The sequence below is a fragment of the Nomascus leucogenys genome, chromosome 18 (assembly GCF_006542625.1).
Source record: "Nomascus leucogenys isolate Asia chromosome 18, Asia_NLE_v1, whole genome shotgun sequence".
Lineage (NCBI taxonomy): Eukaryota > Metazoa > Chordata > Mammalia > Primates > Hylobatidae > Nomascus > Nomascus leucogenys.
Genome location: NC_044398.1, coordinates 80,735,392 through 80,754,813, shown reverse-complemented (window position 1 = coordinate 80,754,813; position 19,422 = coordinate 80,735,392). Strand labels below are relative to the sequence as shown.

At 41.8% G+C, this 19,422-nt stretch overlaps 2 protein-coding genes across 8 annotated transcripts in view; one reads left to right on the top strand and one right to left on the bottom strand.

The window, feature by feature from the left end:
- Positions 1 to 14,895, bottom strand: part of PTCD2 (pentatricopeptide repeat domain 2) — a 48,286-nt gene extending 33,391 nt beyond the window's left edge. For 2 of the 4 annotated variants that reach the window (XR_004026693.1, XM_003266045.2), the window contains exons 1-4: positions 14,765 to 14,895; positions 13,014 to 13,106; positions 8,525 to 8,654; positions 3,743 to 3,860 (exon numbers count right to left, since the gene is read on the bottom strand). Coding sequence is in view for 2 of the 4 variants with exons in the window: in XM_003266045.2 (XP_003266093.2) it covers positions 3,743 to 3,860; positions 8,525 to 8,654; positions 13,014 to 13,106; positions 14,765 to 14,885 (462 nt within the window). In the remaining 2 variants the exon portion in view is untranslated. Of the gene's footprint in view, positions 1 to 3,742; positions 3,861 to 8,524; positions 8,655 to 13,013; positions 13,107 to 14,100 lie in introns of those variants that run through there. The other 2 variants (XM_012497337.2, XM_030798082.1) reach the window with 2 other exon arrangements.
- Positions 14,896 to 14,949: 54 nt separating this feature from the next.
- Positions 14,950 to 19,422, top strand: part of MRPS27 (mitochondrial ribosomal protein S27) — a 106,623-nt gene continuing 102,150 nt past the window's right edge. For 2 of the 4 annotated variants that reach the window (XM_030798081.1, XM_030798078.1), the window contains exon 1: positions 14,950 to 15,087. Coding sequence is in view for 2 of the 4 variants with exons in the window: in XM_030798077.1 (XP_030653937.1) it covers positions 15,047 to 15,119 (73 nt within the window). In the remaining 2 variants the exon portion in view is untranslated. Of the gene's footprint in view, positions 15,120 to 19,422 lie in introns of all 4 variants that reach the window. The other 2 variants (XM_030798077.1, XM_030798076.1) reach the window with 1 other exon arrangement.

Sequence of the window (19,422 nt, the reverse complement as noted above, 5' to 3'; positions counted from 1 at the left end):
ATGGTGGCTCACGCCTATAATCCCAGCACTTTGGGAGCCCAAGGCAGGTGGATCACGAGATCAGAAGTTCAAGATCAGCCTGGCCAACATGATGAAACCCTGTCTCTACTAAAAATACAAAAATTAGCTGGGCATGGTGGTGGGCACCTGTAATCCCAGCTACTCAGGAGGCTGAGGCAGAGAATTGCTTGAACCCAGGAGGTGGAGGTTGCAGTAAGCCGAGATCGCGCCACTGCACTCCAGCCTGGGTAACAGAGCGAGACTCTGTCTCAAAAAGAAAAAAAAAAAAGAAAAAAGTTAAAATGCTGTCCACTCTCTTGGCTGTCATGCTAAGAGGTACAGCAAGAGATCTCTGGGTTTCATAATTACCATGAAGGACGTCTTTAAGGAACTGTCATCTATCATGCTTAGGAGAAAAGAAACTAGCCAATTAACCCTGGCAGAGTGGTCCTGGAAACTAGGTGCCAGCTATTAACATGAAATGGCAGCTATAAATATACTTGAGGACTAAGGCAGGAGGGTCTCACACAACTATGGTCTTTTTTTGGCAATGGATAATACAGAATTGATTACTTGCCTTTTGAAATAATTCTCCAAAACAGTGGTTCTCAACATTTTTTTCCAACTTGTCTGTATGTATTTATTTAATTGACAAATAAAAATTGTATATATTTGGCCAGGTGTGGTGGCTCACGCCTGTAATCCCAGTACTTTGGGAGGGAGAGGCGGGATTGCTTGAGGCCAAGAGTTCAGGCCTGGGCAATACAGCAAGACCCCATCTCTTAAAAAAATAATAAAAATTTAAAAAATTAGCTGGGTGTGGTGGCACAAGGCTGGAATCCTAGCTACTTGGGAGGCTGAGGTGGGAGGATCACTTGAACCCAAGAGTTATGAGACTGCAATGAGCTATGATAATAGTGCCACTGTATTCCCATTTAGGTGACAGAGCAAGACCTTGTATCCAAAAAAAACCCCCAAAAAACAGTATATTGTTTTGAAATATGTATACATTACAGAATGGCTAAGCCAAGCTAATTAACATATGCATTACTTCACATACTCATTTTGTGTGGTGAGAGTACATAAAACCTGTTCTTTAGGCAATTTTGAAGAATACAATACATTGTCATTAACTATAGTCACTATGTTGTACAGAGAAAATCCCTTGAACTTATTCCATCTTACTGAAATTTTGTATCCTTTGACCAACATCTTGCTAACATCTCAACATTTTGTGTGCCATGATAATGGGACACATGGTATTCAAATGTGTCATTAAATGCCTTGCTCGAGTTCACTCTTTTCTGATCACCTACTATGCAGACCCTGTTCTAGGTGCCGAGAATAAAGAAATGATAAACAGGATATACACCCTGCTCAAAACCCTACTCGGGTTTGTAATCTAGTAGAGCTTAAATTCTGGTGGAGAAGACAGTGAATAAGACAAATGAAAAAAATATTAATTTCAGCTATTAGTAAGGTCTATGAAGAGCAAGTAGAGAAGATGGATGGAAGGTAGTCAGGGAAGGCACTGTGAGAAGAGACCTCAGTGAGGTCAAGGAGGGAGCCTCAAGGATAAGAATGCAGAATGTTCCAGTTAGAGGCTGTGAGCTCGCCATGGCCGAGGAAGAACATGCAGGTCCAGAGCGAAGTCAGCAAGGGAGAAAGGGGAGATGGCACAACGGGCCCCCTAGGTCAGAGTCAAGGGTCTGGGTTTTCTTCTAAGTGTGAGGGAAAGCCACCAGCACAGCCCCAGCCAATGGAAAAGCATTTTGAGTCACCAAGGATATTTTAGAATCACAGTGTATGTGACTCTAAATTTTCAATTAGCCTCATTTAAAAAAGTAAACAGAAATAGACTAAATTATTTAACCCACTATATCCAAGATGTAATTTCAACATGTAATCCATATAAAAATTAACATACATTGCATTCTTTTTATAACAAGTAATTAAAATCCATCATATATTTTATACTTATAGCACATGTAAATTTGAGTTAGCCACAGTTCAATGACTCCATGTGGCTACCATGCTGGCAATACTACAGGGTTGTAAGTAGGGAACAAGAGAAGTTCGGGTAGAAGCAGGATTAGGTCCTATGTCACTTACTCGAATTTGTCCATTCTACTCCAGAAAACTTACCTATACGTGACTTTTCCATATACAAGCAGGCTAAAAAAAAACCCTTTGCTTTCATCTTTTTTTTGAGACGGAGTCTCGCTCTGTCACCCAGGCTGGAGTGCAGTGGCGCAATCTCGGCTCACTGCAAGCTCCACCTCCCAGGTTCACGCCATTCTCCTGCCTTAGCCTCTCCGAGTAGCTGGGACTACAGGCGCCCGCCACCACACCCGGCTAATTTTTTGTATTTTTAGTAGAGACAGGGTTTCACCATGGTCTCGATCTCCTGACCTCGTGATCCGCCCGCCTCGGCCTCCCAAAGTGCTGGGATTACAAGCGTGAGCCACCGCACCTGGCCTGCTTTCATCTTTTTTATTTTTGTTTTTACCACCATACTCATGGCTATGATTTATTACAGTGGGAAGTTTTTGTTTTCCTTTAACTGAAACATTAACATATGTTTATTAAAAATAGTCAAATAATACAAAAATGTATAAAGTAAAAAGTGAGAATTTTTAATAATTCTACCCCCAAAGATAAAGTGATTTAGTGTATATCTTTCCAGTATATATGTATTTATATTTTGTTAAAATGTTAATGTTAATATGTGTCTTTTTTTATGGAACAAAAAAAACAGGATCAAACTATCTGTACCGTTCTGAAACAACCTTTTCTCTGCTTACCAATATATTATGGTCATCTTTCTAATACACAAGTGTCATTAAATAGGGGCAAGCCTGGAGTTAACATGCCCACCATGTACAGAGGAAATTTTGTATAAAAAAAGAGTAAGAGGCAGAAGAACAACTCAGCTCGTTATGTAAGTTCCTAAATATACAAAAATGTACCTGGTGGCCAGCCATGGCCCCAAAATTTAGCAAATGTTTCTGATTATGGGAAACACAGCCTCATGAAAAGCAGTCTAAGCTTACACTCCCCCTAAGTGATATTTCTGTTCTCTACATGGTATCTGGTAATCAAAATGACTTTATAATGAATGAATGAATTTATGTCTCTAGGTCCTAGTTTCTTTATCTACAAAATGGAAATCTACCTTATCAGGGCTATTGTGAGAAACAAATAAAATGAAACATTTAAAGTACTTAAACACAATGCTGAAGACATAGTAAATATTCAATGAGTAGCTGTAAAAATAATTATTTACTTTTGTTTTTAGGAACAGAAAGTCAGAATATGTGAGGGAAAGTATTTTAGAAATAGAAAAGCACTTCTCAAATGTAGTCTTCAACCAGAAAAATACAAACACAAAATCGAGAGAGAATACAGGTAAAGGATAGGAATGTCAGTCTTTAAATGGAGACTGTCTCAAGCTCTTCTCTATTGAAAGCCCCTAAAAGAGCAGGTGTACAACCCACATTGATACACATCCAAGGTAGGATCATCTGTACCTATACCTCTTCCACACTTGTTCTATATTACTCCACCCCTCTTCACACAAACTGACTGCAAGGAAACTTAAAAATGCAGAGAAGTGCTCATTCAGCCCCAGCAGCCTTTCTTTGAAAATCTAACGCAGGAATAATGTACATAGAAGAGATGCCTTTTCCAATATCACCAAAAACACACACATTGACAGAGAAAACAATTAGGAAACAATAACCTGGTCTTTCATGAGCTCCACTGCAGATTCCTCAAGATCCAACTCGTAACACAACCTCACAAAAAGCGGTCCAAATTTATACTCCCCCAAAGTGAAATTTTTGTTCTCTGCATGGTACCTGGTAATGAAAATGATTCAATGAGCCAAAAGGTAGGACACAGGAAAAAGGACAGACACAGACTACAGCATGTACTGTGCCAGGTGCTGGGACACAACAGAGAACGAAGTTCTCTCACAGTCTGGAGAGGGAGAAGTGGAGATTTCAGACAATCAGGAATCCTGGAGTGCAGAAGTATACCAATCATTTAAACAAGTAAACAGAGTTTATAGCAGACTGACATAAAATAAAAGAAACAGAGGAAAAACGTATGTTGTAATCATTCTCTAAATTTAGAAACAACCCTGAGACTGAGTGTGAGCACACCTTAGGAAACGGCAGGAGTCTAGCAGCATCTGTAAGTGCATCAGAATGGGCCCACCCAGAGGAGAACAAGGGAAAGAAGTGGGGGTGATGCTCTGTGCCACTGTATTCCCGCTTAGGTGACAGAGCAAGACCCTGAAGTAATGAGTATGTTAATTAGCTTGCCTTAGCCATTCTGTAATGTATACATATTTCAAAACAATATACTGTTTTTTGGGGGTTTTTTTTGGAGGCTGGCTTCATCCTCATATAGGATGGCAGTCACACTGACAATTTACAGCAACTCTCTGCTTTTCTAAGCTTGGGAAAGGTACACAAGGGCTATGATCACCTGGCTAAACAAATTAAATGTGGTTTTGAATGTTTAAGTTTTAGGAAAAGGTTAATCTCAAAGACAAGGATGTCTTCAATGATGTCTTCTAAATCCTCTGTTGAGATTTCTACAGGCAGCCAGTCTGCCAGTCAGAACTGCATATCACTACTGCAAATTTACTTTCAATAACCAACTCTTTTGCTTTAGACACCAAGAGGACAATATGTGACAAAATCAACACCTCATGATTACACGTAAATCAGATTTTAGAAACATTTATTCATTAAGAATCTTCATATTCATACTTCTTTTAGATTTAGATTCATACAATGAGCGAATCTAAAATACCTTGGGGAGAAGCACTGACGACAAAACAGGATACTTTTTACCTTCTGCTAAAAATCATCGAAGAGTCAGAGTAGTATTACGCTAGTCTATTCTAAATGCATATACTACAATGATACCATAATAGAACGATGAGGTGTACTTTGATACATTTCATTATCCACTTATAGAGGTTACAAATAGGCCGGGCGCAGTGGCTCACGCCTGTAATCCCAGCACTTAGGGAGGCCGAGACGGGCGGATTACGAGGTCAGGAGATCGAGACCATCCTGGCTAACATGGTGAAACCCCGTCTCTACTGAAAATACAAAAAAAAAAAAAAAAATTAGCCGGGCATGGTGGCTGATGCCTGTAATCCCAGCTACTTGGGAGGCTGAGGCAGGAGAATGGCGTGAACCCAGGAGGCGGAGCTTGCAGTGGGCTGAGATCGCGCCCCTGCACTCCAGCCTGGGCGACAGAGCGAGACTCCATCTCAAAAAAAAAAAAAAAAAAAAAAAAGAAGTTACAAATAATATTCATTGCTTCATTACAACACTTATAAATTAAGTTTTTGGAAGACAATATAGGATAGTGGTTAAGGGTTTTTAGGCTCTGAATCCAAACTGATCATTCAAATCCTAGCTCTTCTACTTGTGTGACGATGAGCAAATTAATTAACTACTCTGTGCTTCCATCTCCTCATCTGTAAAATGTAAGGAAGAAGAGAACCCAACTCAGTTTTTTTTGTGAAGATTAAATGAGATGATGTGCCTGGCATACAAGTCTTCAACATATAAATCTTTATAAAATGTAAAGCATGCTAAGGAAAACATCTTCAAAAATCAACATATTTCAGTCAATATTCTCATGAGAAACTTGTGCCAGATTAAAAGCAAAAGAAAGCAAAAACAAGTTTCTGATTTGACATTAACATGCTAAATGACAGTCGCATTAATAAAAGTGCTAGAAAGTCACTGAGATAACGAATTGCCTGCTGGACAAGAAATGTTCAAGAGGATCTAAAATCCCTCAATAAACCAAACAGCATTTGGTCAACATAACGAGGGTATTAAGATGCTCCCCATTTTGGGCTCAATAAAAAGCTTATGTTTCAGCTCATGACTCTCCTTTCCCAGCCACGGGCTGCCTAACTCAGGGAGAAAAAGAACATGTTGGTTGAACCTTGGATCTACCCATCCTTCCACTTGTCCAGCTGTCTACAAGTAGAGAAGGAAAAGGTCAGCAACTGGGTAGAGATTTATTAGCAACAGTAAAGGAATTGAGTCATACTTTGAATATTTATGATAAAAATAAGAGTAGAAAGAGTGTTCAGAATATTTATCTCATTTTACTACTCTTATAAACATTGAATAGCTTTGTGTAGTAAAATGAGAGGAAAACATGCCAAAGGGAAATGATTTAACTTTGTGAAACTGAAATACAGAATTAAGTTTGTAGATACAGTGTGACTTTAAATTGGCATAACACTTTTGGAAAATAACCTGACAGTTATATATTGATAAACTTTAAAAAGTTCATACCCCCGATCCCCAAAAGGAAACAAAGAGTAAGTTTTATGCAGCGATTTTCTCATCATGGCATTATTTATACTGGTGAAATATTAGAAAAAACTTCAGTGTCCAACAATATGGGCATAGTTGATGAAAATACCTAACGTGTAATAAATACTATATTGCCATTAAACTATGATTCCTAAAGATATGATTAACATGAAAATATTTATATTTAGAAAATAATTATACAGCAATAACTATAACAATGTAAAGCAAAATCTACCAAAACAACGAAATCTTTACATCTGTGAAAAAAAAAAACAAACACAAAAATATTAACAGTGGTTTCTTAGATGGGAGCAACAGGCCCCAAAGATGGCTGCCATCAATTTCTTCCCTCTCTGTATGTGCATGTGGCTCCATCCATCCAGAGGTAGAATCCTTTTCCCCTCCCCTTGACTTTGGTCTGGCCAGGCAACTTGCCTTAACTAAGAGAAGCCATGCCAATTCTGGGCAGCTCTGTCATGCCTGGCAGCTCCCATCTGGGCTGTGGGCCAGTACAGCTCAAACCAACAAATGAATAATGAGGCACTCCAGAAAGACAGGGAGAGGCCACATGGAGGAGCAATGAGGCATCACAAACTCAAGAGAGGCCTTCTTGGACCGTGTAGTACAGCCCAGCTACCAGCTGACTGCAGACGAGTGAGTGGCTTCATCTGACACCAACCAAGAACTGCTCAGTGGAGATGGGCCTGAATTCCTGATCCCAGGATTATGAGAAATAATAAATAGTCACTGTGTTAAGCCATTAAGTTCTGGTGTGGTTTGTTATACAACAACAGACAACTGAAACAGCAGAATCTGTGATATGTTACTTCTCTCTACTTTTTGGTGTTTTTCAATTTTTCAATGAATTTTTTAATTTTTACTTAAAAAAAGACATTTTTTTCATGTTCTAAAATTAATGTCCACTGTAGACAAGTTTGAGAAATCAGAAAAATATACATTTAGATAAACAAAAAATACATAATCCATAATTCCCAGAGAACCAGTTAACTTTTGGTAGAGAATCTTCCAGTATTCTTTATATGATTATCTTGTATTTCTCTCTATAAATGTACATATAAATGCAGGTTCATATATAGAAACAGATCTTTTAAAAATGGAAAGCAGGGCTGGGCGTGGTGGCTCATGCCTGCAATCCCAGCCTTTGGGAGGCTGAGGTGGGTGGATCACTTGAGTCCAGGAGTTCGAGACCAGCCTGGCCAACACGGCGAAACCCACTCTCTACTAAAAATACAAAAATTAGCCGGGTGTGGTGGCAGGCACCTGTAACCCCAGCTACTTGGGAGACTGAGGCAGGAGAACTGCTTGAACTTGGAGGTGGAGGTTGCCATTGAGCTGAAAGATCGCGCCACTGTACTCCAGCCTGGGCAACAGATCGAGACTTCATCTCAAAAAAAAAAAAAAAAAAGAAAGAAAATAGTTTTAAAAAAAATGCAAAAGAGCAATGAACTTAATTTCAGAAATGAAGTCTGTTGATTTGATGTCAAACTGCTCCCTGGTAAGCAAAGCCTTTGCTGGCTTTCCCAGTGGCAGGCTATGCTTACATGCGAGTTCTTTCTGACATGGGAAACTTTAATAATGGATCAGAAAGGTATAGCAGGACTGGAGGAGGGAAAATAGGAGTCCACTGAAAGGATTTAGGTGAGAGACATTAAAGCCTGAACTAAGACACTGCTAACGGAGAGAGAGAGAGGAAGGCTGGAGCTGAGGGAGATACCAAGAAGTGGAACAAAGAGGATTTCTTACCCTATCAGGAAAGAGAGGCAAATGACATGAGAGTAAAGAGGCTCCAAAATATCTGTCCTGAGTGACTAGCCAGTGAGAAGGAAAACAGAAGAAGAGGAGTGAATTTGTACATAATGAATTTGAAGACCTAGGGTATACGTCAGTGATAGGCTGGTAACTTCTTTAGACATAAAATATCTGCTTTTCTATCCTTAGCACCCAGCATATAGTAGGAACCCAGTAAGTGTGTGCTCCATAAGTGAATGTAAGTGTCTGGAGTTCAAGGTAGGCATCTGAACAAGAGATCTGGAAGTCACTGGTATGGAGGTGGCAACATCTTCGAAGTGGATGAGGCTGCTCATAGAAAGGAACAGAGTAAGAAGGGATAAGGGTGGCAACATTCTAAGGAAATGCCTCACCTGTAAATGACATTTTTAGCCAGCTCCACATGGTCCCGGGACTCACACAAATGAAGTAAGGTTATCAACTCCCCCTTCAAGATGAGCTTGTTCTGGGTCAGTTTCTCTTTCAAGTTTCTAAAATACGTTTCTGGAAGAAAGCACAGTATGGTGACCATCACTCAGGCTGACTGGGAGTATAAGGAGTCTGACTTCAGGAAGATGGGGAAGCCCAACGCTGGCTCACTGCAGAGGGACACCGAGAGGGGTTCAGGAACACACAGCTGCCATCACTGGCCAATCTCCTCTAGAACAGTGTCAGCAGATGGCACCTGTCACAGGAGGCAGGGACATGGGCACAGGGCCAGGCCCACTCAAGACTCTCTAAAATAAAATCTGTGGGGTAAGAGCTCAAGAATTGGCATTTTTGATTCCCTAGGTGATCCTCTAGTATACTAAAGTTTGAGAATTACTGTTCCAGAGGCTTGGCTCAAATAACTGAATCTCTAGGTGACTCATGAGAAAAAGAAAGAAAATGTAGCCAGACACCCAAACCGTCAATTGGCAGAGACCAAATGGGAAAACTAAAAAGAAAATGTGAGTTGAAGGTAGGTTTGTCCACAATGGTGGACCCACATGACTCATGTTTCTTTCATTTGATTCAACTTTACCTCTTTTTCATTCCTCTTGGTCTCTTTTTACTCAGCTGTTAGAAGGCATGACAAGGTACTATGTAATGGGCAGGGGGGGAAAACAGTCCTCCAAACAGCAGCAGTTTTTCAGTGACAGAATTGTTTTGATGTCATCACCGTCTATCATTCTCCCTTGTCTTTGTATCTGATCAACCGTGGGGACAAAAACCAAAAGGAGGCACCTCTTCTTGGCATCAATAAGGGGCTTTATTCCCACCAAAATGTGGGGTGAAAAGCAAAGCAGGCACCAACCAAGCATCTGCTTTCCAGAAGGCAGAACTGTTGTCAGTATCAGAAGCTGCCAGGAAATAGCTATAGGATTTGTTCCAAGGCCCAGAGCTTTGAAGGAATGCTGCTGAAAGGAGAGGCACAAATACATCTAAAACACAAGAATTAGAAGCAGAGGCACTTTCTCAATTTAAAAGACCTACTAGGTTTGAGATAATGCAGTGGCTCTTCCAATTTTTATTTGCAGAACCACGTAACAGTTAAAGGCTCTAGAGATGGAAGGACCTGGGCTGAAATCGAAGCTCGGCCACTTGCATTCTGATGGAGACCCTTGTCTCTGAGACTTGATTCCTCATGTGTAAAGTAAGGATCATGGTACCTTCCTCACGGGGTTACCTGAGATGATATATGTAAAGCATTTGCCATATGGTAACTGCCAGTAAATAGAAACATTATTGTTCTCATTTTTATTCCTTGTGTCACCTGTTAGATCTAAGAGGATTTAGTCTATTAAATATTTCTAAGCAACTTCCAGTCTAAAAAGTCTCAAGTCATCAAAGAGATGACATTACATCTTGCACTTCCTAATCCTCCTTAATAAACCTTAAGAGGCTGGGTGCAGTGGCTCAGGCCTGTAATCCCAGCACTTTGGGAGGCCGAGGTGGGCAGATCACTTGAGGTCAGTAGTTTGAAACCAGTCTCGCCACCATGGTGAAACCCCGTCTCTACCAAAAATACAAAAAGTAGCCAGGTGCGGTGGTGCACGCCTGTAATCCCAGCTACTGGGGAGGCTGAGGCACAAGAATTGCTTGAACCTGGGAGGCAGAGGTTGCAATGAGCTGAGATCATGCCACTGCACTCCAACCGGGGTGACAGAGCGAGACTCTGTCTCAGAAAAAAAACAAAAAACAGCACCTTAAGAATCCAGTATTTCAACAGATATAACTTGTGTTTTAAAACAAGTCAATCAACATTTGTTTATCATATGATTATACTCAGAAGTATCCTTCTTTGTGTGTGAGACACCAAGAAGGGTAAGTAATAGTTCCTGCCCTCGAAGAACTTAAAGCGTTTTGGGGAGGGCAGGCTAAATTTATACAAAGATACCTGAAAACAATGATGGAGGAGGTGACACATGAATACTATAAACATAATAGGACTCTTCTGTCCTGTTATGACACCTATTACAACTCAGAGTGGACAGAAGAGTCCTGTTACAACCTTTATTATTATGACTCAGAACAGACCAGGTTGGTGAAAGTGGAGGGGTACCAGTGAGAAAGGAAAGGGCTGAATCAGGTTGGAGAAATGGAGGAGGGGGGCATTCTAGGTAAGGGAATCAGCATGAGCAACAGAACAGAACTGGGAATGAAAGGTGTGGAGGGAAAAGCCGTGACTAGATCAACCAGAAACTACCCTAGAAAGGGCGGAGTCCATCACGGGAGAGCCAGGATGCCAGAGAGATGAGTATGTTAATAGTGTGGTATACAACAGAGTACCACTGTGGGCTCTCAAAATGTTGAAAGGTTGACAGGACTTTAAACATATCAGTCTGACAATAGAGCAGATTGGCACTGATTATATTAATTGCCTTTCAGAACATGTACACAACTGCCACGGCCTTAAGAAGACTATGACAACTGGAAATCACAACTGGATGACATAAAGCCCTAACTGCAAACCTCACACAGATCTAAAATACCTGGGGTAGAAAGAAAAGACTGAAGTGAAATCTAGATTAAGCCTACTCCACTGGGGATAAATATATTCCCCCCATTCCAAAGGTTTATTTTTTTGCCCCCATATGGTATTATATAATAGTATGATTAGTGGAGCAGCAAGAGAACACTGATTTCTGGAGGACTGAATTGTGAGGTAATGGAGGCAGAAAGTACCAGGATGGGTGCAGTGGCTCATGCCTGTACTTTAGGAGACTGAGGCGGGATACTAGCCTGAGCCCGGGAGTTCGAGACCAGCCTAGGCAACACAGTGAGACCATCTCTACAAAAAAAAATTAAAAATTAAAAATTAAAAATTAGGCGGCATGGTGGCACTGTAGTCCTAGTTACTCAGGAGGCTAAAGCAGAAGGATTGCTTGAATCCAAGAGTTTGAGGCTAGAGTGAGCTATGGTGGTGCCAACTGCACTGCAGCCTAGGTGACAGAGCGAGACTGTCTCTTAAAAAACAAACCAAAACAAAGAGAATGTTAATGTGTTAATCAGCTCACAAACATCTGGCAGTGAGAAGAAGGAGAGCTGGGTCTATGGCTGAAAAAGTCAGTAGGGACACCAAGAGTTATTAAAAAAAAAAAAAAAAAAAAGAAAAGTCTTAGATGTGTTCATAAAGGAGGATCAAGGGGGTATATCCATAACCCCCAGGGACCACTGCTGCATCCACACACAATAAAAGGTATGAAATGCTGGGAAGAACACTATGTGCAGGAGGGAGAGAATGAATGCAACAAGATTTCTCAGGTGCTGAAAGAGAAAAAGAACTAGGGTGGTGTTCTTGTTTTCAGCTTTTTATAACAAAAATTTTCAAACATACCCAAGAAATGAAAGAACAGGATAATAATCCCCCTCACTAAGTGCCATTAGCCAGCCTCAATCATTATCAATATTTTGCTAATTATGTTTCCTCTACTCTACAATCCTCAAACACACTGGATTTTTTTTCAAAGCAAATCCCAGATTTATCTTTTTTTTGAGACAGGGTCTCACTCTGTCACCCAGGTTGGAGTGCAGTGGTGTGATCATGGCTTACTGCACCTTAGACCTCCCAGGCTCAAGCAATCCTCCCACCTCAGCCCCTGGAGTAGCTGTGACTACAGGCATGCACCACCACGCCCAACTAACTTTAAAAAAATTTGTAGAGATGAGGTCTATGCTGCTCAGGCTGATCTCAAACTCCCTGGCTCAAGCAGTCCTCTTGCCTTGGCCTCCCAAAGTGCTGGAGTTACAGGCATGTGCCATCATGCCCAGCCAAATCCTAGGTTTGGTAGTCAGGTTTCTCTTGTTTTCTAAGAAATTTTTGATCCTACTGATTTTTCTAGCACAGAGTGAAAAATACCAAATATATCATCATACATAGTACTGTTTTGTTTCATTTGATTTCATTTATATATAGATACGTTTGTGTGTACTGAGATGCAACATAAAATGCATTTTTCACTCAAGGTTACATCAAAAAGTTTGAAAGCCAATCATCTGAAGTTCTTAAACTTTATTGTGCATATGAATGATCTAGGGCCTTTCTATCTGCATTTCTATCAACCACCCAATAGATGCTGATGCCGCTGGTCCTCAAACCACACTTTTAGTGGCACAGATCTAGACAAGACCAATTGCAGCACTAGCTTTAATATTTCTTTGAGATCATAAGAGAAGGAGTAAGAGGAGAGCTGTAGACATTGTAGCAGCAAAGTATGAGATGCAAGATAAATATAAGAGTTCACTATGAAACTAACAATAAATGGTCTCAACTTTTTCTAAGGCATAATAAAGTCACTGAAGGAGACACTGAATAGGGATAAAGACAGAGAAACTTAAATGACAGATAAATGACAGAATTGACAAAATAGATTCTGTTACCTTTAGTGCCAGAAAGATTACATGCAACAGCCACTTTCTTTTGTTGAAATTCTTTTAATTTCACCACATTATCTGTAAGTAGGTATCTTTTAGCTAAAAATCAGAGAAAGAAAAAAGTAAAGTCATTTTGACTGTTTTAGAAGTTAGCAAATAACACGATAGAGCTTGATTGCCTCTAACATCTATTATAAATAATCCATTAGACAGGTACAAATATGACTGTACAAATTGTACAAATATAAATCCTGGGAAAAACCATTTCTGAACTACTAGAGAATGCAAATCCTCAGCAAAACAGGTTTTATTTGTGTGTGTGAAAGAAGCTAGTGATTAACCGTAGTTGGTGATAAACCTGTGTGGGGACTGGTTGACAGGAAGTTGGGATTTGAAGTACAAATGGGCATTTGCCATCTGGTTAAAGGGTATCAAGGGCATTTAAAAAAAACTAATAACATTTAAATGCAAAACAGGCATAGTTAGTTTTGGTTTATCCAGGGAGAAGCACAGTGTAGTGGAAAAAGCTGCAGCGTGACCACTGAACTCCCAGTTTTGTCCTCTGTGAAATGAGGGTGAAGGTTAAGACCTCTCAGATGTGGACTCAAAATATATTTGAGATACATGGAAATCACTGATCACAGCTTAGTAGATTTGGGGAACATCATCCTTTCTTTAGGATCCTTGGCTGTGCATGACATAAAACGGATGAAGCGTGGCCGAAGAATCACGCACTAACAGAGTTCTGTGAGCTGCAGTAACAAGGTAACAATAAAAGTTGCTATTTATTTACAGAAAGGCAGTCCAGTGAAGTGGTTAGGAGCAGGTTTCTATTGTTGGGTGTGTTCAAATCCCACCTCTAACAGTTCCCTCTGACCTTGGGCAAATTACTTAACCTTGTTCCCCCTCTGTAAATGGAGAAAAGAATGGTACTTCTCTTGCTGGGTGTTGTCTAGAGAAAAGGGATTAATGTATGTAAAATACATTAAAGTAATGCCTGACAAACATTTTTACTATCACTCACTAGCATCTTCAGATTTAACTCTTTTCATAGAGATGTTAGAGGATAGTTTTGAAAAATGAAGAAAAGTGCCGAAAGTCTTTTAGATTGTCAGCAGAACTGAGACTCCATAAGACCTCTGCTTCCAAACTCTGCAGATAACAAAAAGGCCGGGCGCGGTGGCTCACTCCTATAATCCCAGCACTTTGGGAGGCCGAGGCGGGTGGACTACGAGGTCAGGAGTTCGAAATCAGCCTGGCCAATATAGTGAAACCCGTCTCTACTAAAAATACAAAAAATTACCCGGGCGTGGTGGCGCACGCCTATAGTCCCAACTACTCGGGAAGCTGAGGCAGGAGAATCGCTTGAACCCGGGAGGCGGAGGTTGCAGTGAGCCGAGATCGCGCCACCGCACTCCAGCTTGGGCGGCAAAGCGAGACCTCGTCTCAAAAAAAAAAAAAAAAAAAAAGTCACCCAAGGCGGGAGGGATGTTCCTGAAGACCAACATCGCCCCATCTGAGGGAGCACTACAGCCCCAAGGTCAAGACCCCAGCAGTCCTTCGATTTGCAGGCACTGGGGGTATCCACGACCCACAGGGGTCACCACTGCACCCACGTGCAACTAGAGGGCGAGGGTGCGCTCCAGGCCAGTGAGTGACTTAGGAGCTGTGGCTGCTCCACAGAGATGCTAGCTGGGGTCTAACACTCCCTTCTCTCCCATCCCTCCCCTCCTTCCCTAGACTAAGGCCGCGGATACCTCCGAAAGGGCAGCGGCAGCTGACAGAGCCGGAGCCTCCCACCCCAGGATACACCAAAATCTGCAGCGCCTGAACTCGATTCGAAGGCCGAAGTGCAGCAGCCATGCTGTCTCGGACCATACCAACTACTGGAACCGGGGCGAGGAGGCGGAGCGTCGGTCCTGTCTCCGAGGGCGCCAAACGGGATTCGTCCAATTCTGGGCGCCCCGAGAGGTCGAGCTGTAACCCCGCCCCTTCCTCTGTCCTTAACCCGTTGGCTCTTCCTTTTGGTACGCTCCAAGATGGCTGCCTCCATAGTGCGGCGCGGGATGCTCCTGGCGCGGCAAGTCGTTCTTCCTCAGCCCTCTCCTGCAGGTTGGCGGGACAGCTTCATTAGGCCCCCGATTATTCTGTTCTTTGGGTGAAGGGAGCGGTAGGCTTTCAAGAGGAGAGGAAATGTTTCTGGAATCTGATTTCTAGGGACGCCATTTGGGGTGTTTGGTAGTGCAGAAGAAGGAAACAAGGTATCTGATCCGTTTCCTTCCCTAAAATAACAGTATGTGCCTGTCCAAAGGTACGAAGAGCAGTGGAAGGTTATATAGCATGAGGGAATTTGCGTATGATTCGCCAGATTTATGTGTTGGGGTGGTCGTGCTTTTGCTGACCATGAAAAACCCAAATGTGCGCCGGGCGCGGTGGCCCATGCTTGTGGTCCCAGCACTTTGGGAGCTCGAGGCGGGAGGATCGCCAGGAGTTCGAGACCAGCCTGGCCAACAGGGCGAAACCCCATCTCTACTAAAAAATACAAAGAAATTATCTGGGCGTGGTGGCGCGCGCCTGTAATCCCAGCTACTCGGGGGGCTGAGGCAGGATAATCACTTGAACTTGGGAGGCGGAGGTTGCAGTGAGCAGAGATCGCGCCACTACACTCCAGCCTGGGCAACAGAGCGAGGCGCTGTCTCAAAAAAAAAAAAAAAAAAGAAAAGAAAAAGGAAAAACCCAAATGTATCCATTCCTGGGGCTGGGACATTTTTCTCCCATCTGAGGTTTCTTTAGAGGGACGTCAGATAAACATTTTTCCCACCACCACACATTTAACTGGACCCCTGGTCTTCGTGGAAGAATTTTTCAGATTAATCTCATTTTATCTGATGACCTTGAGCACAACTTTTGATTGACCTTTCTTTGCTATAGTTTTCCACGTGTAGATAATAAATGCTAATAGTTACTTGTAAAGTGCTTCGATATCTGAACTAAATGGCAGCCCACTCAAAGCCTGCATAGTGGATCTGATAATGAAAACATTGGAAAAAAGTTTTAAAGTATTTATAGAAGCCAAATTTGCAGTGATTCTAACCACATAATCCAGACAGACATATTTGATGAAAATGCAATAATCACACTCGATTTTTCCAATGCCGCTTATCTTCCCTTTCCAACCTACCTCCCATCCTCTATTTTTTTTAAAAAGCACGCACTTCTTTAGGAACAGCCGTTAAACGTCAATGTGAAACCTTATAGTTGGCCACCAGTTTTCTGAAGATTAAGTGGCTGACCTGGTGAAAACGTTTAATGTCACACATTAGGCAGTGTTATGCACAATGCTTGACACCTGAGTAAGAATTAGCTGTTGTAGCTATTTTCTGTTCATGTGGTTTCCGTGAACAACTACACACAGAGGGCATTTTGGGAGTCCTGTCTTTCCCCACCATCACCTCCCCAGCATTTTTTTTTTTTTTTTCGGGTTTCGTTCTTGTTGCCCAGGCTGGAGTGCAATGGCACGATCTGGGCTCACTGTAACCTCTGCCTCCGGGGTTCAAGTGACTCTCCTGCCTCAGCCTCCTGAGTAGCTGGGATTACAGGCATGTGCCACCACTCCCAGCTAATTTTGTGTTTTCAGTAGAGAAGGGGTTTCTCCATGTTGGTCAGGCTGGTCTCGAACTCCTGACCTCAGGTGATCCACCCACCTCTGCTTCCCAAAGTGCTGGGATTACAGGTGTGAGCCACTGTGCCCAGCTGGCCCAGCCTTTTAATCTCCCGGTTCAGAACTCTTGAGCAATGATCTAGATATTTATTGTCCTTTCTGACTCCAGAATGTAGAAAGGTGATTCCTTATGCTAGAATGAAGCATATGCTAGAATGAAGGCATGGAGAATAACAGATAATAAGTAGAGAGTAAGCAAGTCACTGGTATCCAGGAGTACAGTTGGCTTCCTTATCCGAGCATTCTGCATCTGCAGAGTCAACCAACAGCAGATCAAAAATACTACAAAACAAAACAAAAACTGACAAAAATAATACAACAGTAAAATAATACAAAGAAAATACAATATGACAACCACTTACATTGCATTTACATTGTATTAGGTATTATAAGTAATCTAGAGATGACTTAAAGCAGCTTGTCCAACCCTCAGCCCAGGACAGTTTTGAATGCGGCCCAACACAAATTTGTAAACTTACCTAAAATATTAGGAGATTTTTAGCAGTTTTTGTTTTGTTTGCGCATCAGCTATCATTAGTGTTAGTGTAGTTATGTATATGTGGCCCAAGACAGTTGTTCTTCTTCCCTTTGACCAGGGAAGCCAAAAAAATGGACACCCCAGACTTAAAGTAATGCAGGAGGATGTTTGTGGGTTATTTGCAAATACTATGCAATTTTATGTAAGAGACTTCTGCATTCTCAGATTTTGGTATTTGAGGGGGTATTCTAGAACCATCCCCCTGGGGCAGGAGAATTGCTTGAACCCTGGAGGCAAAGGTTGCAGTGAGCCAAGATCACGCCACTACACTCCAGCCTGGACAACAGAGAGATACTCCATCTCAAAAAAAAATAATAATAATAAATAAAATTAGGCCCGGTGTGGTGGCTCACACCTGTAATCCCAGCACTTTGGGAGGCCGAGGTGGGTGGATCATCTGAGGTCAGGAGTTTGAGACCAGCCTGGCCAACATGGAGAAACCCCGTCTCTACTAAAAATAAAAAATTAGGCGTGGTGGCGCATGCCTGTAATCCCAGCTACTCAGGAGGCTGAGGCAGGAGAACTGCTTGAACCCGGAAGGCCTCCGCCTTCCGGTTGCAGTGAGCCGAGATGGTGCCATTGCACTCCAGCCTGGGCAACAAGAGCAAAACTCCATTTCCAAAACAAAAAAATAAATGGAAATTAATTTAAATAATTATAGCCTTTTCTTAGTTCTCCTTTTGAAACCATCTTTGGAAACCTTATTGTTGCCTCATTATTTAATTTGTAGAACTCGAATTTAGATATATTATTCTAGTAAAGATCTGTGCTCACAGTAAGAGAATGAACTGTGTATAAATTCACACAGATGTGTTTGTATTTATTTGTTTGAGCTGGAAAGTAGGTAGAGAATAAAAACAGCATTCCAATATTGTGTTTAATCAGCCCCCATGCTATCTAGTTATGTTGGGCTTTTGGTCTGCTATGACCTCAGCATAATTATCTGTCATTTTTTCTGTTTTTTTCTGTTTTTTTTTTTTTTTTTGAGATGGAGTTTCGCTCTTATTGCCCAGGTTGGAATGCAATGGCATGATCTCGGCTCACCACAACCTCTGCCTCCTGGCTTCAAGCGATTCTGCCTCAGCCTCCCAAGTACCTGGGATTACAGGTATGCACCACCACGCCTGGCTAATTTTGTATTTTTAGTAGAGGCAAGGTTTCTCCATGTTGGTCAGGCTCACCTCGAACTCCCAACCCAGGTGATCCGCCCACCTCGGCCTCCCAAAGTGCTGGGATTACAGGCATGAGCCACTGCACCTGGCTGTTTTTCTCTTTTTTTAAACAGTTATTGAGGTATAATTCACATGCCATACAATTCATCCATTTAAAATACACAATTCAGGCCAGGCATGGTGGCTCACGTCTGTAATCCCAGCACTTTGGGAGGCCGAGCTGGGGGATCTCCTAAGGTCAGGAGTTTGAGACCAGCCTGGCTATCATGGTGAAACCCCATCTCTACTAAAAATACAAAAAATTATCCAGGCATGGTGGCGGGCGCCTGTAATCCCAGCTACTCGGGAGGCTGAGGCAGGAGAATCACCTGAACCTGGGAGGTGGAAGTTGCAGTGAGCCGAGATCACACCGTTGCACTCCAGCTTGGGCAACGAGCGAAACTCCGTCTCAAAAACAAAGAAACAACAAATGAAGTATACAATTCAAAGTTTTTAGTATAAACACAGAGTTCTGGAGCCATCGTCACAAGCTATTTTAGGACATTTTCATTATCCCAAAAAGAAATTCCATGCCCATTTGCAATTGCTCCCCATTTCTCCTCTAGCTTTCCTGATCCTCACCTTTAGCCCTTAGCAACCGTGAATCTACTTTCTGTCTCTACAGACTTGCCTATTCTGGATCGCTCATATAATGGAATCATATAATATGTGGTCTTTTGTGACTGCATCTTTTTTACTTAACATGTTTTCAGGGTTCATCCATGTAGCATGTATCAGTACTTCATTTTTTATTGCCAAATACTATTCCATTGTAAGGGTAGACCACATTTTGTTTATTCATCAATTGATGGATATTTGGGTTGTTTCCACTTTTTGTCCATTATGAATAATACTACTATGAACATTTGTGTACACATTTTCTGTGGACACAAGTTTTCATTTTTCCTGGTTGTAAACCTAGGAGTGGAATTGCTGAGTGATAGA